Here is a 26,488-nt window from a genome sequence, read left to right as displayed (position 1 = left end):
TTCAACACTCTTTTTACAGATGGGGAAACTGAGACTTACAGATTCACTTTCAGGACCCTCTAAGCTGATGTGTTGTAGAGGTGAAATTAGAAACCAAATGAATTTGATTTTACATTAGTGCCTGACTAATAAAACCAAAATTAACCTATTATCACCACAGCACATGGAATTAGCATGACCTCTTAAGTTAATCTTGCCCAATAGGCTGAAAAATTATTATCCAAATTAGCTTCTTAGGACATTTTAACACTTGCTCAAACAGCATAGTTGACCAGGGATGGTGGGCTATGCTTGTAATGCCCACACTGAGAAGGTAGTTGTGGGAAGACCATGGTTTTTATAGCAGCTTAGATTACACAACAAGTCTTGAAAAGCCAAAAGATGAAGAGGTCATGGAGGGGTGCTGCTTACTGGCTTGATTCACATGTTGCTCAGCCTGCTGCCTTATAGAACCCAGGACCACCAGTCCAAGGATGTCACCACCCACCACAGGCTGGGCCCTCCCCCACTGATTACTAATTGAGAAAATGCCTTACAGCTGGACATCATAAAAAAAGACTCATAAAAAAAAGCTGAAAAAGTAAAACAACAAGCAAAAAAGCAGAGAAAGAATGCTTTTATAAAAAGAAAAGGGACAAGCAGGTATGACTCATTCTCTCTAATACACACAATGTTTATTATTTTAATTCTGAATTTAATTAATTTAATTTAATATACATGTAGGAACCCTGGCTAATGATGACAGGCTCATAAAACTAGTCACAAATAGCCCAGACAAGTTGGCCCTAAAAGGCTGCACATCAAAATTATATATCATACAGCAATCATTCCCTGTCCACACATCCTGAAAAACTGGTTTTCACTTTAATGTTTTTCTCTTTGAGTCAGGCAAATCTTCCTAAAATATGAACATCTTTATATACAAAGAAGCCGTGTGGGAGGACAGAGGACTTCATCTTGCTTACGTTTTCTTTTTAGAGGAAATCATGAAAAATCTGCCTTGAACTTGTTCTGGAATTCTAAAAGGGAGCTAATTTGTAAAGTTACCCAATTATTTCTTTATTTGAAAAAAGAAAATAGTAATGCTCATGGGCAAGTCTGGGGCGTGTCCTGGGGGCGTGTCTTCCCACGGGAAGTGCTGTAAAGTTGGAGCAGCTCCTCAGAACCAGTTAGACTGGTCCATCACCCTAGAGGGTAGGAAAAGAAAATTAATTAATTAAGATGCCTTTTTTCCCCCCAACTGTCTCCCTGCTCTAACCCTCCCCTAACTCTTCTTCCTTTTGACTTCTCTTGTCCATTAGTGGGTTTCCTACTGAATGCTTTCTACAGTTTGCTGACTTAAGTTTCAGACTTTAATCTGTGGCTTGTTTTCAGTTATAAGCAAGGAAGCTTCTCCTTCTTCTTTTTTTGTGTCATGGATGAGTAAACACAATTTTGATGAAAGAAGTACTTTGTTGGAAGCTGCAATGAACCCAGGACCCAGGCACAGTGCTCCATTCATTAAGCCTATGACTTCTTCCTGAGTTTAACACGGTGAGTAAACAATAACAAGCATCATGTGCTGAGTCTCATGAGTGCAAAAACCAATGTGTAGCTATACCCTGCAGTAGCACTGAGCTAGTAATGTTAGCCATGGAGCTGATGCTCCCATTTTATAAGTAAACAACTCAAGGCACGTGGTCATTAGTTGGCCACCCACCCAGTTCTCGCAGCTTGGATGTTAAGGAAGCTTCCCATCTATCACTTTATTTAAGGACCATGCCAGGCTCTGGAGGCTCTCAGCTTAGTGGATGGAAGTTGACCTGCACATAAGCGAGGCAACAAGCAGCTGGGACAGCAGGATGCTGAGAAGTCAGTCAACTTGCTTAAGCCGCTTGACTAGCAGATGTGGAAGTGGGCTCTTTCTGAACCATGTTACTGGGGTAGGGATGATGGAGGGAGAGGCAAGCTTCCCACAAGAAAGGATGCCCCGTGAGAGTTCAGGACTGCTCAGGTGTGCACTGAAATGCAGAGCGATGGTGTTTCACAGTCTACAAATCACTTTTTAAGAGCTCAGAAAGGGAGGGGGAACAAATATTGATAAGCCATGGATACAGGTGAGACTATTCAGTGTGTATTGTATGTCCCTTTAAATTTTCTGTAGATTTGTTTTCAAAATAAGAAAATTGGAGGGGGTTCAGAAAGAAGGAAAGAAGAAGGAAATTCTGGTGATTCACCCTCTAATCAATCCCCTGTGCCCACAGGCTGAAAACCATGAATCTTCCCACTCTCTCTCTACTATCAATGATTTATTTAGTCATTATATCACCAAAATACAGTCTTGGCAAATTAAATGCTGTGAAAAGATTCAACACACTGGCATTTATGGGCAATGACTTTAAATGGACAGATATCCTTAGATTTAGCAAACTATTATTAGCTATGAAGAAGCAATTCTAGTCTTAATAAATTTGGAAAGGAAGTTTACCATCCAGCTAAACTATGACTATCAGTTTAGCTGGCTTAGGAAGTACTCATTTATTTTGAATGAACTGTGAGATTTAAATGTTCAACATTCTTAAGGATTTATTTATTTTTATTTTATGTGTGTGGTTGTTTTGCCTGCATGCATGTATGTGTACTACTTTTGTGCCTAATCCTGGAGAGGCCAGAGGAAGGCATTGGATCTCCTGGAACTGCACTTAACCGACAGTTGTGAGCTACCCTTTGGATGTTGAGACTCAAACCTGGGTCCTCTGGAAGAGCAGCCAGTATTCTTAACCACTGTGCCATCTCTCCAGCCCCACATGCTCAATTTTCTTAGTTGCTATCTCAAAAATTCTTTGTTGGTTGATAACTGGTAATCAGCCTTCCCAATTGTTTAAAGATTAAAAAAAGACAAGGCATGGTGATGTATGTCTTTAATCCCAGAGCTTAGTAGTATCTCTCTGCGTTTCAGGCCAACTTGGTCTACTTAGGGAATTTCAGAACATCCAGAATGAAACCTTGTCTCAAAAAAATAAAATAAATAAAATAAAATAAAGCAAATAATCAGCACAAAAGAATTGAAATTTTACAGAAAACATTAATAGTTGGTGCAGTTTATTATATATTCATTTTAATGTGGGGAAATTTTATTTACTACATCACATGTATTTTAAATTTTTACTTATTATTAGTGTGTAAGTCTATGCTTATTGCTACAATGTGCATGTGGGGGTCTAAGGACAACTTTTATGAATCAGTCTTCATTTAAAATAATTCCAACTTCATGCTTTTCATTGGATTTTTTCTATTCAGCTATTATTTTATTTTTTAATTGCATATTATTTAATGTGTAAGTTTTCCATTGTATTTACAAATTACTACCCCCCCCACACACAGGGTGCTGCTAATGGAGCCTTATGCATGCTAGGCAAATATTTTACCACTGGACTGTATCCTTCGTCTAGTGTTTTCAATATCATTATAGTTTTAGGGAGAATATACATATGAATTTCCATATGTTAAATATAAATAATTTAAAAAGCCTGAGAAGATATATAAGAAATGAAGTAGCTTTATACGGTGAAGAACCTGGGAGGACCGGTGACTAGAAGGTAAAGGGAGTGAGGGAGACTTTCCAGGTCGTTATATATTTGTATGTGTGTGTCTTCACAAATGTTTTCATGTATTTATTGCTTACTTGAAATGTTAAAAAAGTTGCTGTTTTATTCATATCTCAATCTGTTTATAATAAATGTGTGTGGATATATAATTGACTGATCTAACTTGGTTATGTGTTGAAATAATCAGGCTGTTTTATTATTTGTTTCTATTTTTTTATATTTTGTTATTGATATTTTATGACAGAATTTGGAAAGTCATCTAGACTAATCTCCTTTCTTTCTCTTCTTGTATAACAAATTGTCTACGCTCTGCATTGATCCTTTTCATCAGAAGAAGTGAGAATTCTAGGCCAAATGTGATATAGTCTGCAAGGGACACGCCCATCTGCAAACACTTCCTGGGGCCCTTCTATAAGTGTTTTATATATATATATATGTAACATGTAGCTAGGTGGGAGGCTGGGAAGTGTGGTCAGCTTCATTCTGGGCACATTACTCACTACATGTGCAATAACACAATACTGCTGTTTGTATGAGCTGCGGGAGCCCTAGAGTGGCCGGGTTCTTCCCAGGCAGCCATAATCTCTACCCCTTCATCTCATGGTGATGGTGGCCTAACTTGGCCTCCTTTGCTCTGAGAAGAAACAACAGAATCCTAACTTACCCCACAGCAGCCACAGCACTGGCAGTCTCCACAGATGGTTCCCAGGAGGCCATTGATCACCTGGATGGCACAGAGCACCATCTGGATCCCTCCAATGACCAGCAGAATTGAGAAGAGGGTCAGATTCCAGGGGACCACATCCTGGGGCTGTGTGCACTTGCTCCACAAGGCTTGGTCATTAAGATAATCACTGCAGGTGACAGGGACAGAGGTAGGAAGGAGTCATTTGTCAATGTGTGTGATTCCCTAGACTAGAAAGTTGCCATTGCCATTTCTCTTGTGCAGGACAAGCTCTGTGATGAAATACCCTATAATAGCTGTAAAAAGAACCCAAACGTATCTTCCTGGGTACATCTTCCATGCAAGTTACTGTCCTAGACACTTCACATCTTCACTCATTGATTCCTCACAAAAACCCAGGACCCTTTATCTTCCATTCCACAAACAAGGATGCTGAGGCATGGACACGTCACGTGACTTGTCCCAGTCACAAACTACTAAGTGACAGAGTGATTTTTTGTGAGCTGACCAAGAGGACAAATAAGCACACACACATTTATAAAGAAGCAGAAAATGAAGCTGCACCAGGGCAGCAATGCATGCATGTTGATGGCCTTCATCCTAGTTATTTTATTAGAGATCAATTCTGTTGTCACAGATTCTCAAGTGGCCACCCAAAGTCATGTAAAATAGATCATATCACATGACTAAAAGGAAGCCTCTCAGCCAGGTGTGGTGGCTGACATCTGTAATCTCAGCATTTGGTAGGCCGAGGCAGGAGGAATGCCTTGAGTTTGAGGCAAGCCCAAAGTGTGATAGCCTGTTTCAAAACCAACCAAACAAACACCCCTTACAAACCCAAAAAGATGCATCTCAGTCGATAGAGTGCTTGCCTGGAGTGCACGAGGCTCTGAGTTTTATTCACAACACAGCATAAAACAGATGTGGAGGTGCACACCTATAATCCCAGCACTGAGGAGGTAGGGGCATGGGTAGGCAGAAGTTTCTGTCCTGCAAGCTGCTCTCAAGTAACCACACAGAGGCTTAATACTAATTATTAATGCTTGGTCAATAGCTCAGGCCTGTTACTAGCTAACTATTACATTTAGATTAGCCCATATTTCTTATCTAAGTTCTACCACGTGGCTCATGGCTTGTTACCTCATTTTGTACATGTCCTACTTCCTCTGTGTCTGCTCATGACTCCTCTGACCCCACCCTTCTTCTTCCCCATGTTCTCTGTTTGGCTCTCCCCCTACCCTTATCCTGTCCAGCTATTGGCCAGTCAGCTGCTTTATTAAACCAATCACAGTGACACATATGCACACAGTATAAGGAAATATTCCACAGGCAGGAGGATCAGACATTCAAGTTCATTCTTGACTACAGAGTGAGCTAAAATACATAAGATCCTGTCTCAAAATAACAAAAAACAACTAAACAAATGACAAAAATTAGGGTGCTGGAGAGACTGCTCAGTGGCTGCTCTGGTTCACTGGCTGTCCTCCCAGAGACCCTCGTTCAATTCCTGGCACCTACATGGGATCTTACAACCACGGAACTCCAGTTTCAGGGGATCTGAGGCCCACTCCAGCTTCCTCAGGCACCAGGCACACAAGGCACAGATGCGCACACACAGGGAAAATACCCATACACATAAAACAAAAACAAAATTTGAGAATAAATAGGGATTTAAAAGACAGCTCCACCATTAAGAGTTTGTACTGGTCTTGTAGAGGATCCTAACCACCTATAAACTCTAGCTACAGGGGATCTAATGCCTTCTTCTGGTCCACCTGAAAGCTCTAGAACAAAAAGAAGCAAGCATACCCAAGAGGATCAGACAGCAGGAAATAATCAAACTGAGGGCTGAAATCATTAAAAATAGAAACAAAAAGAATGAAACAAAGAGTTGGTTCTTTGAAAAAAATCAACAAAACAGACAAATCCTTATCCAAACTAACTGAAAGGCAGAGAAAGAATGTCCAATTTAATAAAATCAGAAAGCAAAAGGGGGACATAACAACAGACATTGAGGAAAACCAAAGAATCATAAGGTCATATTTCAAAAACCTGTACTCCAAAAAAATTGGAAAATCTAAGAGAAATGAATTATTTTCTTGATAGATATCACTTACCAAAGTTACATCAAGATCAGATAAACAATTTAAATAGATCTATAACCCCTAAGGAAATAGAAGCAGTCATTAAAATCTCCCAACCAGAAACAACCCAGGGCCAAAGGGTTTTAGTGCAGAATTCTATCAGTCTTTCAAAGAAGACCTAATACCAATACTCCTCAAATTATTCCACAAAATAAAAACAGAGGGAACATTGCCAAATTCATTCTATGAGGCCATAGTCACTCTGAAACCTAAACCACACAAAGATTCAACAAAGAGAATTACAGACCAATTCCCCTCATGAACATTAATGCAAAAAAAAAAAAAACCTTAATAAAATACTTGCAAACCAAATCCAAGAACACATCAAAAAGATCATCCACCACTATCATGTAGGCTTCATCCCAGAGATGCAGGGATGGTACAACATATGGAAATCAGTCAATGTAATCCACCATATAAACAAACTGAAAGAAAAAAACACATGATCATCTCATTAGATGCTGAAAGAGCCTTTGACAAAATCCAGCACCCCTTCATGATAAAGGTCTTGGAGAGATCAGGGATACAAGAGACATATTTAAACACAATAAAGGCAATTTACAGCAAGCCTATAGCCAACCACAAATTAAGTGGAAACTCAAAGCAATTCCACTAAAATCAGAAACAAGACAAGGTTGTCTGCTATCTCCGTATCTATTCAATATAGTATGCTAACTGCTAGCTAGAACAATAAGACAACTAAAGGAGATCAAGGGGATACAAATTGGAAAGGAAGAAGTCAAAGTTTCTCTATTTGCAGATGATACGATAATACACATAAGCAACCCCAAAAATTCTACCAGGGAACTACATTTGATAAACATCTTTAGTCAAGTGGCAGGAAACAAGATTAACTAAAAAAAAAATTAGTAGTCTTTCTATATACAAATGATAAATGGGCTGAGAAATAAATCAGAGAAACAATACCCTCTACAATAGCCACAAATAATATAAAATATCTTGATGTAACTCTAACCAAGCAAGTGAAAGACTTGTATGACAAAAACTTAAAGTCTTTGAAGAAATAAATTGGAGACAAGATCAGAAGATGGAAAGATCTCTTATGCTCATGGATTGGTAGGATTAATACAGTAAAAATGGCTATTTCACCAAAAGCAATCTACATATTCAATGCAATCCCTATCAAAATCCCAGCACAATTATTTACAGACCTCGAAAGAACAATACCCAACTTTGTATGGAAAAACAAAAACCCAGGATAGCTAAAAAAATCCTGTCCAATAAAATAATTTCTAGAGGCATCTCCATCCCTGATTTCAAGCTGTACTACAGAGCTACAGTAACAAAAACATCATGGTATTGGCATAAAAACAAACAGGTGGACCAATGGGATCAAACTGAAGACCCAGACATAAATTCACACACCTATGGACACCTGTTTTTTGACAAAGTAGCTAAAATTATACAATGGAAAAAAAGAAAGTATCTTCAACAAATGGTGCTGGTTTAATTGGATGTCAGCAAGTAGAAGAATGTAAATAGATCCTGATCTATCACCCCACACAAAACTCAAATCCAAGTAGATCAAAGACCTTAACATAAAACTAGATACACCAAACCTGATAGAAGGGAAAGTGGGAAATAACCTCGAACACACTGGCACAGGAGACAACTTCCTGAACAGAGTATCAATAGCACAGGCACTAAGATGGACAATTAATAAATGGGACCTCATGAAACCAAAAGGCTTCTGTAAGGCAAAGGACACCATCAATAAGACAAAACAGCAGTCCATAGAATGGGAAAAGATCTTTACCAACCCCACATCTGACATAAGGGTGATGTCCGAAATATAGAAAGAATTCAAGAAACTAGGCATCAAAAAACCAAATAATCTGATTAAAAATGAGATATAGATCTAAATAGAGAATTCTCAGTAGGGGAACCTCAAATGGCCAAGAAACACTTAAAGAAATGTTCAACATCCTTAGCCATCAGGGAAATGCAAATCAAAATGAGATTCCATCTTACACCTGTCAGAATGGCTAAGATCAAAAACACAAGTGACAGCTCATGTTTGTGAGGATGTGGAGCAAAGGGAACACTCCCCCACTGCTGGTGGGAGTGCAAACTTGTACAGCCACTTTGGAAACCAATATGGCAGTTTCTCAGAAAATTGGGAATTGATTTACCTCAAGACCCAGCTATACCACTCTTGGGCATAAACCTAAAGGATGCTCCATCATACCATAAGGATGCCTGCTCAACGATGTTCATAGCAGTGTTATTCCTAATTGCCAGATACTGGAAACACTCTAGATGTTTCTCAACCAAAGAATGGATAAAGAAAATCTGGTATATTTTTACAATGGAGTATTACTCAGCTCTTAAAAACAAGGACATTAGGAAATTTTCTGGCAAATAGATGAAACTAAAATCATCCTGAGTGAGGCAACCCAGACCCAGAAAGACGTTCACTCATGTATTAATCCATAAGTGGCTATTAGCTGTAAAGTAAAAGAAAACCATCTTACAATTCACAGACCCGGAGAAGCTAAGTAACAAGGAGGGTTCAAGGTGGGACACTTCATTCTACCTGGGAAGGTGAAACAGAATAGATTTCGTGGGTGGTCTGGGGTGGTGGTGGTGTAGATGGGAACAGGAGGGATCAGGCTGAGGGGGTGGAGGAGGAGAGTACTGAAAGATTACTGGAAAAGGGGGGCATTTTAGGGTGAGGTAGAAACCTAATGCAATGGAAACTCCCAGGAATCTACAAGGGTGACCCCAGCTAAAATTCCTAGCAATAGGGGACACGTAATCTGAACTGGCTATCTCCTGTGACCAGGCAAGACTTTCAGAGGAGGGACTGGGACACCAACCTAGCCACATAACCTTCAACCTACAATTTGTCCTGCCTACAAGATGTGCTGTGGTAAAGGTGGTGCAGAAATTGTGGGAGTGGCCACTGAAGACTGATCCAGCCTGACACTCATGACAGGAGAGGGAGCCCACCCCTGACCCTGCCTGGAGGACCGGGACCCAGAGGTTAGATAGCCCAGTGACCTAGGATAGAACCAAACATGACTGGAAAAAAAAATCAATGTAGGGGGCTGGAGAGATGGCTCAGCGGTTAAGAGCACTAACTGTTCTTCCAGAGGTCCTGAGTTCAATTCCCAGCAACCACATGGTGGCTCACAACCATCTGTAATGAGATCTGGTGCCCTCTTCTGGCCTGCAGGCAGAACACTGTATGCATAATAAATAAATCTTAAAAAAAAATCAATGTAATGATGCCTAACGATATTCTACTGTACTCATAGATTGGTGCCTAGCCCAATGGTCATCAGAAAGGCTTCACCCCGCAACTGATGTAAACAGATGCAGGGACCCACAGCCAAACATGAGGTGGATCTCAGGATATCTTGAGGAAGAGGGGAAGGAATGATTGTAGGAGCCAGAGGGGTCAAGGATACCACAAGAAAACCCACAGAATCAACTACCCTGAGTTAATAGGGACTCAGGGAGACTGAACTGATAATCAGGGAGCCTGCAAGGGACTAACCTAGGCACTCTGCATGTATGTTACAGTTGTGTAGCTTGGTCTTCTTGTGGGTCTCCTAACAGTGGGAACGGGCTGTCTCTAACTCTGTTACCTGCTTTGGGAACCTGTTCCTCACACTGGGTTGCCTTGTTCAGCCTTAATACGAGGGGAGGTGCCTAGTCTTACGGCAGCTTGGTATGCCATGTTTGGTTGATATCCATGAGAGGCCTACCCTTTTTCTGAATAGAAATTCATGAGGAATAGGGGAGCAGGAGGAAGTGTGGGGGAAAACTGGGAGGAGAGGAGGGAGGAGAAACTGTTGTCGGGGATTAAAAAAAAGGTGGTCTATAACTGGAGACAGAACCCAGGTTTAGCACATGCTAGGCACTGTCACTGAGCAACATTCAGCCTCGTTTTGTTCTTCATTTAGAAATGGGATGTTGTTCATGCCTTCACCTTTCATAAGTGCAGAGGGTGCAGTGGCTTGTTGTGCAGATTCGTACTTCTCTGTAAACTGGGTTTGAATAACATTATCAGGCACATTGTAGGCTGGTAAGATTAAGGCTTTTACAGAAGCATATAGCAAGCAACCAATAAACACTAATGTCGTCATTATTTTACTTAGTCTATGGAAAGAGCTTTGGCATTATTGTGGTTTCAGATGAAGCTAGGCTTAAAGCTAGACTTCCTGCTTACTAGGTAGATGTTCCTTACTAAATTAGCTACTTTTCCTTGGCATCAGTGTTGCTATCTGTGACATAATGAGAATTCAGACATAATACACCTCCTTCATAGCACTACATTTCCTTTATGTCAAGCACTCATCTGTCTGTAGTTATTCCTCTCTTCACAGTTTTTTTTTGTTTGTTTATTTTGAGGCAGGGTCTCTCTATGTAGTCCTGGCTATCCTGGAACTGGCTACATAGATGAGGCTGGCCTTGAACTCACGGAGATCCTCCTCCTCTGCATTCTGAGTGCTGGGATTGAAGGCACGAGCCCTCACATCCAGCCTCGTCTTTACCGTTCTTAAATGTAGTGACTACAAAGATTAAAACTGTACAATATTTTGCAGGTACGCTTTTGTAAGAGCTTAAGATGCTAAGGTGGAATAGTTGGCCCATGGTGGCTAGGCTTGTGGGACGCCTGCCTCTCACCACATCCTCAGACTTTAGTCTCTCTGCAGCTCTTAGGTTCAGAGTCAGAGATCCAGTGAGCAGGTACAGTTTGAATGCTGTGTAACCTCTGGAGGAGAGGGTCCTGGATTTTCCGTGGACCTGGCAACTCACCGTGTGTCCACACCTGTGAGGCAAAGGGAGCTGAGAAAGGAGATGGGGACCCCTTGTGAGGCCAAGGCCATGCCACCTCTTCAGGAGAAGCTCAGACTTCTCCTGTGCTCAGGCAGGGATTCTGGAGTCGATGCAGTGGGGAGTAAGAGTGGGTTGGCCCTCCTGTGCTCCAGGCTTCCCGCTCCCTAAGCCCTGCACTCACACGCTGCCACTGTCTGCCCATTTGCTTTTCTTCTCTTTAGGACCATACACCCCCAAGGGAAGAGTACATGTCTCCACAACATTTGTTCCCACACCCAGCACAGGGAGCGTTCAGTGCGTGAGCGGCTGTCATTGAGCCGGTCTTGACTGGCACTGGGGGTCCAGATCTTTCCTGTCACGAGGAGGTGTTGCCTGACATACATTGCCTGCATAGAGGTAACCTTCGGTAAGTACTCACTAAGGGAACGAACATACCTATTCTGGAGATTAGGAAGTTGAAGCTAATAAATGGAGGTGTGTGGATTTGATTTAGGTTGGCAAAATTCCTAAGCTAGTTCTTTTACCATTACACAAAGCTATATTTGAGAAGTTATAGAAATATGATTATTTATGAAACTCACAGGAATTGTGGAAGTGATTTAAGCCTATTATGCTACTATATTCTCACTGGAGCCTATGGGGTAGACTCAGTTGTCACCTCAGTTTCACAGAAGACATGAGAGATATGTGGCAATAATCTTGATTATGATGCAGTAGTCTTAATTAAGATTCCAGGAAGAATATTTAATTGTATTTGGTTCTGGATCCAGCCACCATGTGGAGGTCTGTGCCCTATACTCAGCTCTTGCATAGAGCAGAAGAGAAGCAATAAAAGTGTCCTGTGTGGGTACCTCTCCCCTGCAACTGAACATTTGCATCCAATGCTCTTCCCCCTGCATCCTCCTCAGTGACTAAGGCCAAAGCTTTAGGGTGGCCCAGAGTCTCAGACAGGAAGAGTTGGGTGAAAGAAAGTTCTACTCAAAGGAACGCGAAGCAGAACTGTTTCCTAGCAGTTCTCTTTCTCCTAGGATACTTCTCTAGTTCCTGAGAAACTGTGAATTTTACGTTCCAAGCTGGGATCGCAGAGGCCACCTTGGGAACACTTGCCACTTCCCCTAACTCCTAATCCTGGGGAATTTCTTCTTGTACGGTGAACAGAGATGGTAGAATTCCAAAATCTCGTCCCTTCCAATAAGATTGACTCTATGCTGTTTCATTCTGAAACTATCACCTGACCCTGTTGGGAGATGACTTATCACTTTGAGAAACAGATAGAGTGACATCAGATGAGAGCACACATAAGAGTAACCGGCCAGAAGCAGCTGGGAGGGGAATGGTGGAGAACAGGCCTTCTTCGAAGCACGGGTACACAGCACTCTGAACCATGGTTTCCTGTTTTTACCTCAGTCGACATTTCTGGTGTTATCTACAGGGGCAATGGTCACTCTTCTGACCTTGTCATTGATTCCATTCCATCCCAAGCAGGGCATGAGTTTACCTATTCTAGGGGAGTGTGAGCAGTCTTTCTCGTCAGAACCTCTGGGCTACTGTATTACTTTGGAGTGGTGCTTTGCCCCATTGTGCTTCCTTCTCTGCCCTTTGTCTTTGAAGGCTGATTGACATTAAGTGCATGGAGGGCAATGTTATTCACGCAGCAGCAGAACACAACAGGAAACTATGGTTGACACTACAAGACAGTATGGAAGTAATAGCAGAAGGGTCCTTCAGAAAGACATAACCCACTGCTTTCCTGACACCTACTAGAGGAGAGACTGAGTGACTGACAAAACACCTCAAGAGAAGGCTCAGTGTGCTGATGTCTGAATTCTATGTTCCTCAATCCAGCCCTATGGTGTTGGCGTCTCAACAGTTCACTGCAAGGTATGAGGGTTTTCCATAGTAAAAAACAAACAAACAAACAAACAAACAAAAACATCTTGGAGTCACTGCATATGATGTGCAGATGATAGATCTGTGCTTGTTTAGTTGTGAGAATAGGATTGGGGTACTTGCTGCCTGTAAACAGACCAAGACCATCAGGTCAGAGTCAGTGTCTCCCACCTCCCCAATCTGAAGACAGTTCTCGAAGTTTCTAAGGATCTTATTGTAAATGAGCAAACAGTTGAAGTTAATTCAGTCATCCCTCTGCATGTTCAGGTACCACATATGTAAAGTTGATCATAAATAACTGATAAAATTGCATCCATAATGAACATGTCATTGTTCTCCAAGCAAAATGGTGTATCAGCTGTTTGCATAGCATTTACATTGCATCAAGTATTATAAACAATACGCAAATACTGTTACAAGTCTGTGCAAGGTGCTTGTGCATCAATAACTACAGGTGTCCTGGAGCCTCGGAAGATGTTGAAGAACAGCTGATTATTGGTATACTACATAGTTATTTTTAATGGTCCCATTCTCTATGTGCTAGAAGATCCAGCAGCCATATTTCTTGACCCCCAAAGATGTTCAGCCACTGTGCAAAATAGAGGGTCTGAGACAATGAACAAATGAGAAGCGGTCCAAGCTTCTCAGAGGACAGGGTGTCATTATCTAACAGAACATCTGCCACAATAGAAATGTTCTATAGTTTTGCTATTCAGCACAGTAGCTACAAGCCACAAGCACCTAGTGAGTACTTGAAATATGACTTGTGTAATTGTGGAATTTAATTAAATATTGTAGAATTCATGTATTCTGCTGAGACTGTCACCACGGTATTCTATGTGGCAGGAAGATTCTGCTTATGCTACTGAAGACTAGGAATTTAGATGTTCTACACTCTGGTCCCAGGCACACCCTTTGAAGGCAAAAATATTAAATACAATCTGCTAGTGTTTGGTTGTGAGCTGAGACACAGCAAATTTTCTCTGAAAGCTAAGGTGGACTCTTCCAGTTATTTCTCTTGTGTTTGTCAAAAGGACAATCAGAGGTGAGGTCTATACAAGTTCTCTTAAATTCAGAGTCATCTTTGCTTTGAGGGGCAACATGTTGAGAGTACATAGCGAAGGGGCCATGACATCGTGTTCATTGTACAGGGGAGGCTTACCCATTGTGGAAGGGGTATCCCCATGTGCTGTTGCTCATGAGGCATTTAGGACCCCTGTTGATGGAAACAGCTGAGACGATAAATGAGTATCCAGCACCCAAGAATCCAATCACAGCAAACAGTGTGGAGGTGAACATCTGAAAGGGAGAGGAGACACCAAAGTTCTTAGGCTGTGCAGAGATTGCTTCTGCTTGGTTACACTGCTCAGCAAACCTGCCCAGCCTGATACTAAACATGATGACCATAGGGTAGGAGTCATTTGTGATTACAGGTGGACTTATAGCTCTCTCAGATGAAACTTTGTGTCATGTTCCCTTTATTACTCCACTCCCATCTTTTCACTTATTGAGGAATGCAACAATGTCTGTACCTCCAGATCAATGTGTATATATATATATATATATATACACACACACACACATATATATGTATATATATAAAATATACAGCACATATATCATATTTATATATAATATATTATATCACATATATATCATATTCATATATATGAGAATAAAATCTACAGGACCAATATGTAAGACCAAGCTGTTACAGGAGAAAAGCATCTTGGGATTAGTAGTAAAGTTAAAATTTTTCTGGTCAAATGTCCTATGTGGCACATAGATCTTGCTTATGTTGCTGAAGACTAGGAGTCTAGAGGGTCTCCACTCTGGTCCTAGGTACACTCCCTGAGGACAAAAAGATGCGATACCATCTTCCTTCTATATAATGGCGGCTCTTAAAATATCTGAAGGCCGCCTTGACAGTGCTTCACCTGTTGACAGTTTTCTCTTCTATGTTAAGCAACCTCAACAACTCCAGTTCAAGATATTTTTACATAAAAGAGATTAATTAGTAGTATAGATAGGGTAAGATGGTTTTGCAGTAATAATACCAAAATTGAATTTTAGAATGCAAATGACAGAAGCAATCCTGGAGGCCATTCAGGCTAATTCCTGTTTAAGGATAAAATGTTTAGGATTAAAGATTTGTAGAACTTCGTCAGTCTCCATTCTAAATAGTAATTAGGAATAGCATGGGTGTAGTGGGTCACACCTTTAATCTCCGCACTCAGAGGCAGAGGCAAGCAGGACTTTGTGAGTTCAAGACCAGCCTGCTCTATGTTATAAGTTGCAGGATATCCGGAGCTATACAGTGAGGCCCTCTTTCAAAATAAAGGGAACTATGTGTGTCCAAACAGACATGAAGGAGATTTTAATCTGTTAGTGGCACATAGTATATATAGTAACAAAACCACTAATATCAAAGAAACATGAATATGTTTAAAAATAAGTGATTGGGATAAACATTCCAGCTTAAAAGATGTCAAATTTGTTTTCTACTCCACACTGTGTATATAAACGTGTTAACTGTGTGTATACAAGTACATGCTTGTGCATTAATGTTGGTAGATGGTTTTTGTTGGAAGCTTTGTTCTGGTTGTTTCCTTTTGGGAAAATAAGACAATTCTGTACTTCCTTTTTTCTTAAGGTATTTATGGTCTTACTGAATCTGTGAGTTTGGTTCTGTGAACCCCTGTGAGATCCTCTGGGGTGTATGGGAGCTTACCTAACCGGCTTCTTGTCTACCTTTGTGGCTTCTCCATGCCACCTCCAACAAAATCGCTGTTCTGTCTCACACTGCTAGGTTATTTAACTCTAGGAATGGAGAGAATGTTCAGCATGGCAAGTGAAATCTTAAATTCAGGGCAGTTTTTTTCTTATACTGTCTCATCTTCTTTTAGACAAAGATGTAGGACGGTCTGGAAAAACTTGCTGACATGTGCTAGATAGCATTCTCTTTGAGATAGACTGGATTCTCTCCCAGAAAAATAGATTCTATGTTAAAGGGTCCCTCACATCTTCAAACTAGCTGAGAGCCTTCAGAAGCCATACTTTCTTTTACAAAGATGGCTAAGTATTTTTAGAGTTATATTTTAATAATTTTGAAGACCTCAAATACCACTTGGTGCAACCATCCCAACTCTACCTAATAAAAATGGCTTGACTTGATAAGAGCCTTCTGTGCAGATGTGTAGAATGTTTATCCTTTCAAACGCCCGTGACATGGCTGTTATCATCTATACTTCCCCCACAACAAACTGAGGTAGATAAAAATCAAGACAATAAATATTAAAGTAGTGGAGCTGCTTGCTTCCAAAGCCTAGTCTTAATTTTTTTTCAACAAGGTCTCATGTAGCTTATGATTCTCTTAAGTCTCTAGGTAGGTGAGGATGACCTTGAACTTCCAATCCTCCTGCCTCCACCTCCTAAGTACTGAGCCCATTCATAGTCAAGTCACACATTTAGAAGGTGGCAGAGCTACATTAAGAATCCAAATTTCCTTCCTCCTAGTCCAGTGCCTTCTACCTACTACCCATTCAAATGTGTAACACACCCACACCCTTACATCTCCACACTCCATGGTTACCAATGCGGGACACTGTATTATTTTCAAGTTTTCTTGTGAATGAAATTGATTTTCTCACAGACATAAAACAAAATAAAATTAAAATAGCTTTCTGCTTACTTGATACCACATCTTACTATTCAATGTGTTAGTATAAAAACACTTCTGCTGACATTTCATGCATTGGCTGTTTTAATATTTTTTGAACCCTTTAATATAATGAATTTCCTTTAAAATCCAGGGAATGTTATTTTACATATTTTTGAAAACTGGACACAATGATGCATACCTATAATTCATGATCCTGGAGGTGGAGGCAGGAGGATCAGAAATTCAAAGTCATACTTGGCTACATGTCAAGTTTAAACCAGCCTGGGATACATAAGAACCTGTCTAGAAAAAAAGGTAAAGGTTATTTTGAGAGGGTGTTCAAATATAATTTTCACCTAGACTATAAGAGGATAATGGCAAAGAGTGAGTACAGAGGTAAACACATCCCCATTTAGGGAAATGAGAAGTCAGATTAACAAAAACCATCAACAAGGGGATGGTGCTCCCTTTTATCAAACTGTAACCCTTTGAACTTCTCCTAGACCACCTCTGACTAATACTAATTTCATATATAATGTGAATGTCCTAGCTTAAAGAAAATATAGAAGATATTAACTTTAGCCTTGTACTTTGTTTAATTTTACATATTTAAGATGTTATCATTCCAACATTGTAATTAGAATAAAATATGTGTCTTTTTTGTATCAGTTCTTTGGAATATGGTCATATTTTGCATAGATCAGGCACTCCCCACTTCCTCAGTAGACATATGTGGCTGCTGTGTTGAAAAAACTTCATCTAGGTCATTTGAAATTTTTGGCAGTAAAATGTTTTAAAATTCATGGATCTGGTATTTGCTGACTTCATGGCAATACTTCCTCTCAAGAATGAAGGAAATGTGACACAGAGAGAAATGTAGTCATTCTTAAGTGACTAGATTGGGCTTTATTTTGCTATACAGTGTATCTGAAAAAGAATGGGGCATGGGGTTACACTTTTAGAGGAGAGTGGTGTGTTCTGTTTTTGAGTTCCAGTTTGAAATACCCCACCTTAAAAAGAAATAAAACAAGCACTCTGATTTTCATAATCTTCTAGAACAGACAAATCACATCATGTTGCTCTAATTCATATCACATAGAGAAGTCCTAAAAAGTTACCAAGTTCACTAGTTAGGTACATTATCTTTTTTATTTTTATACAAGGTCTCACTATGTAGACAAGGCTGGCCTAGAACTCACAGAGACCCACCTGCATCTACTTCTCTTTGCTGAGATAAAAGGCTAGTGCCACCACACCCAGCCAGATATGATCTGTCTTAAAACCAGCATAGGTTAAGTCCCATTTATCATAGGTTTTATGATAAAAACTTCTTCCGGGCAGTGGTGGTGCAAGCCTTTGGTCCCAGTACTCGGGAGGCAGAGGCAGGCAGATCTCTGTGAGTTCGAGGCCAGCCTGGTCTACAGAGCAAGAATCAGGAAAGGCACAAAGCTACACAGAGAAACCCTGTCTCGAAAAACCACAAAAAAAACAACCAAAAAACAAAACAAAAAACAAACAAACAAAAAAACAAAAACCAACAACAACAAAAACATGAATAGGCAAAAGATTGGGTACAGCTTCTGAGATGGCGTCTGAGGTGGCACCTCTTGAGAGCAGTACTGCCTGCCAGGTTTGGGAGTCCAGAATGGGAACATCAATCCTAGCTTCTGCCCTGAAGTATGCTTTATCTCCCTGAGAGGAATAAATAGAAAAGAGGAACACTATTGTGTCATGATCGCGGGTATGAGTTACAGGTAGCAGGAGCTGGCTCTAGGTCCTGGTTTCTCCCACATGACCTTGAGAAGTTAATCATTCTGCCTCATTTCCTCTTCTATAAAATGAGGTTCAATAATAATAATTAATGAGTATGAGAACCTGTTCAGTAGTGACTAGTGAGTCCTCTAGAAGAACCAGATATTTCTCAGGGTTAAGGTGAGAGTGAGCTATTAAATAATACCCAGCAAGCCACTCACTGATAAGACACCAGGGATCTTTTGTGCTTATTCTCAGGAAAATTTCTGTGATGCTGCAATACACTCAATACATGAATATTAGTATAAAATAATTTATTATTATTATGCTGTAATATTTTATTGTTGTGCCTTCACCTTCCTTTCTACAAATACAAAATGCAAAAGTCTAGGAAGAAAAACAAAAGTAAATGGATTTCCTCTTAGATGGTTGTTTCAGAAATACATTCTGCGGTCAAATGCTCTACCACTGAGCTGTCCCCCAACAAATACATTCTGCAGTCAAATGCTATACTGCTGAGTTACATCCACAAACACATTCTGCTCACACTGCTAAACATGCATGTACACATTGTATGCTGTAAAAGCTTTTCTTGAAAGAGAGGATAAGAAAGTCCTGTAATCAGATACCTTCTAATTCATGTCCACTTTATGACCTCCCTATCGGGGTCCTGGGTTTCTTCACTTATAAAATGAGGACTTTATTGTGTAGCTCAAAGGGCTTTTGTAAGGATTAAGTCTGAGAAAGTATAAAAATCCCCTCTCACCCCTCCTGGTATTCTTTACTTTATTTGCCCAGCAATTATTTCCCCAGAGTTTATATGTCTTTGACATGGAACACTCACTGGGGTTTCCGCTTCCTTTTTGGTACACTAATCTTTCTCTGATTCTGGTAATGTCTTTCTGAAAGTTAACAAATGTCATTTCCATGATCCAATTTGCAACAGGGCATTTTACTTTTTTGTTTTGTTTTTTCTTTAAATTTTTGAAATGCTGGGGACTAAACCTAGTGGCATATGCATGGTAGGTAAGCATTTTACTACTGAGTGTCATTCCTAGCCAAAGAAGATCATTTTTTGAAGAGTAGATAACAGTGAAAAATGTAGATCCACACTTTAACTTCTTACTTTATGATAACACATTCTTTAAAAGCATTGTGTTTCTTGAGTTTCCTTCAATCGACTGTTGGAAGAATAAAGAGCTAGATATCCAGGATCTGTCTGAAGGGGGCAGTGGTGAGCTGAGCACAGGAAGACACACTGACTCAATTGTTCACAGATTGCCTTATGAGATCAAGATCTTTCTTCAAAAAGTCAACCACATTGCCCTGCCTGGGTGTGGACATCTGGATTCATTACCTGATAATGTTAAGAATGCTGAAATATCTGCCTTGCCCCCAGCTATCTCCTTTATCAATCTACTTTTCATCCCATCATTAAAGACGCTCAACTTTGAGTCAAGTCCAAAGTTTCTAAATGGCCCTTTACTAAAGTGAACGAGTTGATAAAATTAGTGAGTTGTCCCACTGGGCCCTGAGAGGTCAACGTTTTCCAAACATTAAAGAGAGTACAGGGGGCAGTGACCACACAGACAAGCAGTTAGAAGTCGCTGAGACTCTTAGGCATGGGAAGATGAGGGTGTGACCTAAAAACAAACCCAGGTCAGGGCTTCAAAGGCCACTCAGAACAGTACCTGCTCTTACTGTTTTTCCTGGCTCACATTAGCTTAATTTATCTGAGAGAGTTCAGACCTGTGGGCTGGGCTTCTGTCTCCTCCCCTTACAGGGGCCTGCTGGGGGTTAGAGATAAGAGAGAGAGAGAGAGAGAGAGAGAGAGAGAGAGAGAGAGAGAGAGAGAGAGAGAGAGAGAGAGAGAGAGAGAGAGAAGAGGGAGGGAGGGAGGGAGGGAGGGAGGGAGGGAGGGAGGGAGGGAGGGAGGGAGGGAGAAGAGAAGAGAAGAGAAGAGAAGAGAAGAGAAGAGAAGAGAAGAGAAGAGAAGAGAGAAGAGAGAAGAGAGAGACAGACAGAAAGAGAGAGAGAGAGGAAGAGGAGGGAGAGGGATAGGGAGGGAGGGAGACAAAGATAGAGAGACAGAAAGACAGAGATGGGGAGGCAGAGAGACAGAGAGAGACAGACACAGAGAGAGAGACAGAGAGGGAGGAGGGAAGGGGGGAGACAGAGAGAGACAGAGACAGAGAGGACAGAGAGACAGAGACTGCCTAACTCATTTTCTCAAATTTCACAATGCAATTATGATTTAGGTAATTTCAAGGATGTTTATAGGTTACAAATTCACTTTATCTCCACAGCCACCTACCTTCCAATTCTTGCTTTTTATTACTGAAGGACAAGAATGGTGTAAGTTCAGTGAACATTTGGGGAATGTTCTAAAAAAACATAACAGTGCCAGTGGAGGTGGAGGAGACTGCCGCTCTGGCTTCTGCTGTGTTTGCTCATAGATCTTTCTACTGGCAGGGCTTCTCAGAGCTCCACAGACAACTGGGGCGTTGTTTACTTGTAAGGAAATGCCTTAAGTATCTACAAAAATAATTCAGATGGTTACCATCATAGTATTTAAATGATGGTGCAGCTGTGTGTGTGTGTGTGTGTGTGTGTGTGTGTGTGTGTGTGTGTGTGTGTGTGTGTGTTTCTGACAATATGTCTGTTAACTGCCTCACTTGGTGTCCCAGAGCCTCTGAACAGAAGGAGTATAGCTACAAAGCATGGGACTTGGACTATAAACATGGTCTTGGAGGGGGACTGGGACACTACCAGCTTCTAGCAAGCAACCAGTATGGAACCTTAGAGCCATGTCAACATAGGCCATACCAACACAGGACAGGCTATAGTTGTGCTGTGAGGCCAGTGAAACTAGGCTAATTTTTTGTCATTTGAAAAGAAGTAAGACATACAGGTGCATTTTGTGCTCTCAACATTGATTAAAGAACAAACCCATCCAAACCAAGAAACTGGGGTGCTGACTATCCAGCCACGGTGCCCTGGTCTCTAGTAGCTAAGGCTTAAAGCCTTGGCTTCCAGTCTGCACAGCTGGCGGATAGGGTGTGGCCATCCTCAACCCTCTCCAAGGGCAGATCCCAACTGGAGGCCTTAGGAGCCCTGGTAGATGATATATATTGACCAGACCAAATATTTCAGAACAAGTTTGCTCAACTGTGCTGGGAACAACACGAATTTCTTGCTGTATTCTTTACTTCATTTATAGCTAATGAAATTAAAGTTTTGTATATAATACGTTGAACACAGTTTCAGTTCTCACTGTAGTTATAGAGAAACCCTGGAACACACAAACAAGCCTGCGCACCTCTCAGCCTGCACGCCTATTTTTTTAGCAGTCAGTCATCATCTAGTTCTGCCCAGCATCAGAAATGCAAAGACAGACTTCTAAGATACGATTTTTCTTTATTTTCATCCAAATTCCTTAACTACTATTTTTTTCAAACCTTCATCTCCAACTTATCTTTCAAAGTTGACAAATTATAAATGGTCCAATGAAAAAAATGAATTATATAGCACTTCTTTTATAGTTAATCATATGAAAATGTTATCAAGTATATACAACATTTGACACAATTATACTAAATGAATAGTCATTTCTTACACTCTTCATAAATGATGATTTTAAATGCTGAAATGACAATTTTCAGCACTTACGATGATTTTTAGAAGTGATATTTTATGAATGATATGATGTCATACAAAAAACGTCAGTGTATTATGCACAGAGCACAATGGTCTTTTGTGTGTGCTTGGTAAATAAATACCTTCTTTCTTGAATAAATGGACAGATGATGGTGAGAAAGAAATGTCAAGGTGGTTCTGTTTCAGAATGGGCTTTCAAGAATTTAAAGTGGGCTTAGGTGTCTCCTTGATGGGAATGTGAATCCTGGAAACCTGGAGCAGGAGCATCCTTTACTCTTCATCAAGCCCAGGGGCTACCTTCATCATATTTTTCCTCATCATATACCCAAATGTTTAATAGTTTTTAAGCCAAGTGTTTTATTCACTTATATTACTATTTTGAAAGAGAAACTGAAATTGTTAGCAAACATGAACATAGCGTTATTCAATTTTAGTCACCCAATGTTGCTTGTGTTCCTAGAGCCTTGGATTGTTCTTCCTTTGTTAGAAGAGAGGTTTGATGGTTTAGAAACAGAAAAGACTTATCCCCGTCAAAATAAGAGTTTCTTTCCTTTACAGAATGAAAACAACTGGAAGATAAGTGAGAGAAAACATTCTTTGTTGTTTGGACACACATATCTATGTACCAGGGTTTGGTCCATATCTAGGGAATTCTGATCCCATCCAACCCGCTTATCTTATGGTTGGTGACTTGCCCAGTTGCAGAAATGGGACCTGACCTGCATGCCAGCATTCCTTCTGCTCCCCCGGGAACATCTATGCCTCCCTAATCTCCAGTTGACCAACTAAAAGATGAATAGCCGTATGAAGCAGGAGAGGAAGCTGAAATCCTGAGGCAGATTCTGGGTGGCAGTGCAAAATGCTGGGCCTCCAGAAATAGTGCCCTTGGCTGTGGTAAAGAAGGGAGCTTAGGGAACGATTAGGGAGGGGAGATAGCATCTTTTACCCTGCCCCAGGCCTCCTTTAAAGATGAGGCAATTCAGAGCCAGAAGAAAGATACGATTTGTTCAAGTTCTCGAGGCTTCTTAGTGGCAAAGGGAAGCCTGTGGCCCCACCTCTGCCTTTTTTATGTGGTGTCACCTCGGTTCTAAAGCTCTGACATTGCTGGGTAATTGTAAAACGCGATGTCTCTATACCTCTGAGGAGGAAGGTTGTGGAATTTAATATATTTATTCTTATTATTCTGTACCAGTGAGAATCAGAGCTTAATCCTGTACCCGACGTCCCAGGAGTCTTGATTGGGGCTGGTCACTTGTTCGTCACACCCGTGCTGCCCAGCACAAGCCAGCAGTGAACCCCAGAGCGATTCTGGCAACTGACCCCTTGACAACTCACCGCAAATCGCTTCCCGCAGCCCTCATTGCCACAGCATCCACAGCAGTCATTGTTTTTCAGGCCCAGGAACACCAGCGCCGGGAAGATCATCTGTCAGCAAGAGAAGTGCTCAGAGTGTCTGGGGTGGAAGGGAAGCCCAAACTTCTTTCTGGCCAGTGAATGCCTCAGATTTCAGCGGCGTAAGGAGACAGGCAAGACCTAACAGCTCTCATGGCTCACGGGTAGATAGGTAGTTTTGAGTATGGGGCTTCCATTTGGCCTGACTGACCAACTTGTGTGAGGATATTTTAAGAGCGGGCATCTCAAGTTTTCATTTAAAGGGTGGGTTAGGGCAAGGAAAAGAGTCTTGGTGTCATACTACAACCTGGAGCTCCCACCCGTGTTGGAAACAAGGGGTAAAGACACGGTGAGGTCTTGACTGAGAGCTAAGCAACAGCTCCTGCACCTCTGCGTTCTAACTCAGTCCATTTATAGAAAGCACTGTGTTTTGTTCATAATTCTTCTTGGCACTATTTTATTGGAGTAAAGCGATCAAGTGGCTGTTAGCTTGATTCTCTGGGCTCAAATGTCCTATGATGATTCCAGCCCAAGTTTGGGGATGAACCACTTTAATAAACCAAGGTGTCCCCAGCCACTAATAGGAAGGGGAAGCATATTAAGGCACTACTTTTCAGTACGTAAAGGTTGTTGGCTGTGGAATGGCATCCCAGGTACTAAGAACCGAATGGAAAAGGGTGGGAGCAGGGGAATTCTCTTTTATGGGAAGATTAAGGTTTCTCTACTCACCAAGACTCCACTCCCCAGGATTCCTCCGAAGTACCAGACCTCTTCTGAAAGGTGGCTGTTGTCATCTATCACCTTTCCTCCGGGGAAGAACAGCAGGATATTCGCCAGGAGGCCAAACACAGCCAGGGGAATGAGGGTGCCCCCCAGGCACTTGGCACAGCCCCCAGTGCACATGCTGGGGTGGCACAGTATAGCACAGAGATCAAAGGCTTCTCACCACCTGCTTCACGGGTCTCCACAGAGGTTTTGGCAGCGCGTTTCAGTAGCTGTACTAGGTTCAATAAGAAATTTGGGACCAAGTGTCAGAGCTTTTTGAACCGTGTCCTTGGAGTTGATTCACTTCTCAGCTACAGCAGGCCCTCAATGGCGATGGGCATTTATATCCCTGACCTGACGTCTTTTTTTTTTTCACCCCCATAAATGAGATTACGTTCTGTGCAATCGTTCAATTGTTTTGCCATGGTGACCAATAACCTCTGTTAATAATCCACCAGCACAGACAAGACACTCAAGTGGTTGCAACCGAAGAGAAGGCCGGGGCAGGCAGTGTGTAGCACTGTCCCTTTAATATCTCCATGTCCCTGCCCAAATAAAGAAGTATTCCCCCAGGCACCGCATAAATCACTCTCATAATCCACTAACATCCTGATTAATGTTATGTCTCCCAAGCACTGAACGATCTGCCTGGCTCTTCTTTGGTCTTGTTCACAGAAAGCCTGAAACACAGGCTTATCCAGAAGGGCTTGTCTTCCTCAATACAAAAGTAATTGGATGGCCTAATTGAATAATGCTGAATTCAGGCCTGGGCTTTTTTAAAGGATAAGATCGGAACAGCTACTTATTCTATTGCCCGGCTGCTGTATTTCTTTACTTGTTTACTCAACTAGGTAATTAAATTCTGTCTCCTTCCCGACACGCCATGGAATTAACAAAAGCAGTTTTCCTAGTTGGGCTGTTTAGTTACTTTCATACAGGAATAGAAACCCGTGTCTAAAGAGCAAGGCAAGTGAGCTCTAGAGGAAGAAAGATGTGGACAGCAGAGGAGAGGTGACGTGAGTCAACAGCAGTTACAATATGGGGGAGGTAAAACAATCCATACTGGAAGTCTTATTAACTTCCAGGAGCACAATTCAGTTATTAGCTTGCTTTGTGTCACTTGAGATGTCTTAGCCACACTTCGACCAGCTCCACATGATGCATTGACTTTCCCTGGTACTATGTGATAGAGCATTGACTTGTCCTGGTACTGTGTGATGGAGCATTGACTTGTCCTGGTACTGTGTGATGGAGCATTGGCTTGCCCTGGTACTGTGTGATGGAGCATTGACTTGTCCTGGTACTGTGTGATGGAGCATTGACTTGCCCTGGTACTGTATGATGGAGCATTTGAAAGGACCAAGCAGACGCCATAACAGGCTGCTCAGTCTGCTCTCACAGATCAGGCCTCAATTTCAGTTTCCTGAGACTTGAGCAAGCAGTTTCTGGGAGGGCCATGAACAAAAGACGTAGTCCTTGCAGTAGCTCCCTTTCTGCATGTACTTTGACTGTTCAAGGTTCAGCCAATTGCTTACTGTCTGGGACCCCTCACCAACTCACAGCTATGTGTATGAGTCAAGGACAGAGCCTGGGCCACTGAGTCAGTCCCCACAGTCAGAATGTGCTAGGCCAGCCAGCCTCCATGGCAGCTCAAGGACAGAGCCTGGGACTTGTCCAGGCCTGCCCCAAAATGATAACTGTAACCCCCAACCAGTAAATTCAAAGGTTACATACCCTCACCTGATCATATGACACACAGGCTTGTACCACCCTGCTTGTGGTTTTTCCCTTTAAAAATCTCTCACCTGGAGAGCTCAGGGCTGTCTTCCTCCACCCACTGTGTTGGAATGTTGGACACAGACCAAGCCTGGGCTTGCTTGTTATCAGTAAACTCTTGTGTGTTTTGCATGGGATATTAGCTCTGTGGTGGTCTTGCTGGGGGTGTCTCTCGACACCTGCACAACACGTTGACTTGCCCTGGTACTGTGTGATGGAGCATTGACTTGCCCTGATACTGTGTGATGGAGCATTGACTTGTCCTGGTACTGTGTGATGGAGCATTGACTTGTCCTGGTACTGTGTGATGGAGCAGCTGAAGGACTGCAGGAGGGGAATGGGTCTTTCTAGTTCTTCACTGACAGTCTAG

At 41.6% G+C, this 26,488-nt stretch overlaps 1 protein-coding gene across 1 annotated transcript; it reads right to left on the bottom strand.

Annotated features, from left to right (window-relative positions):
* Window positions 1-887: 887 nt before the first annotated feature.
* Window positions 888-24,612, bottom strand: Tm4sf4 (transmembrane 4 L six family member 4). The gene is made up of 5 exons (XM_052732269.1): window positions 24,307-24,612; window positions 23,521-23,610; window positions 14,278-14,414; window positions 4,252-4,441; window positions 888-1,187 (listed from the first exon to the last, which is right to left on the bottom strand). The coding sequence occupies exons 1-5, from the start codon at window positions 24,478-24,480 to the stop codon at window positions 1,170-1,172; spliced, it is 609 nt and encodes a 202-aa protein (XP_052588229.1). The 5' UTR covers window positions 24,481-24,612; the 3' UTR covers window positions 888-1,169.
* Between the last annotated feature and the right edge of the window lie 1,876 nt (window positions 24,613-26,488).

The sequence above is a fragment of the Peromyscus californicus genome, unplaced genomic scaffold (genome assembly GCF_007827085.1).
Source record: "Peromyscus californicus insignis strain IS unplaced genomic scaffold, ASM782708v3 Scaffold_9__1_contigs__length_137607984, whole genome shotgun sequence".
Taxonomy (NCBI): domain Eukaryota; kingdom Metazoa; phylum Chordata; class Mammalia; order Rodentia; family Cricetidae; genus Peromyscus; species Peromyscus californicus.
This window is presented reverse-complemented; position numbering and strand designations above follow the sequence as displayed.

Coding starts and splice junctions, on each gene's coding strand:
- Tm4sf4 (XM_052732269.1), bottom strand. CDS start 24,480: ATGTGCACTGGGGGCTGTGCCAAGTGCCTGGGGGGCACCCTCATTCCC. Junction 23,611..24,306: donor TCCTGGGGAGTGGAGTCTTG/GTGAGTAGAGAA, acceptor TCTTGCTGACAG/ATGATCTTCCCGGCGCTGGT. Junction 14,415..23,520: donor GCTGCGGGAAGCGATTTGCG/GTGAGTTGTCAA, acceptor TCTCCCTTTCAG/ATGTTCACCTCCACACTGTT.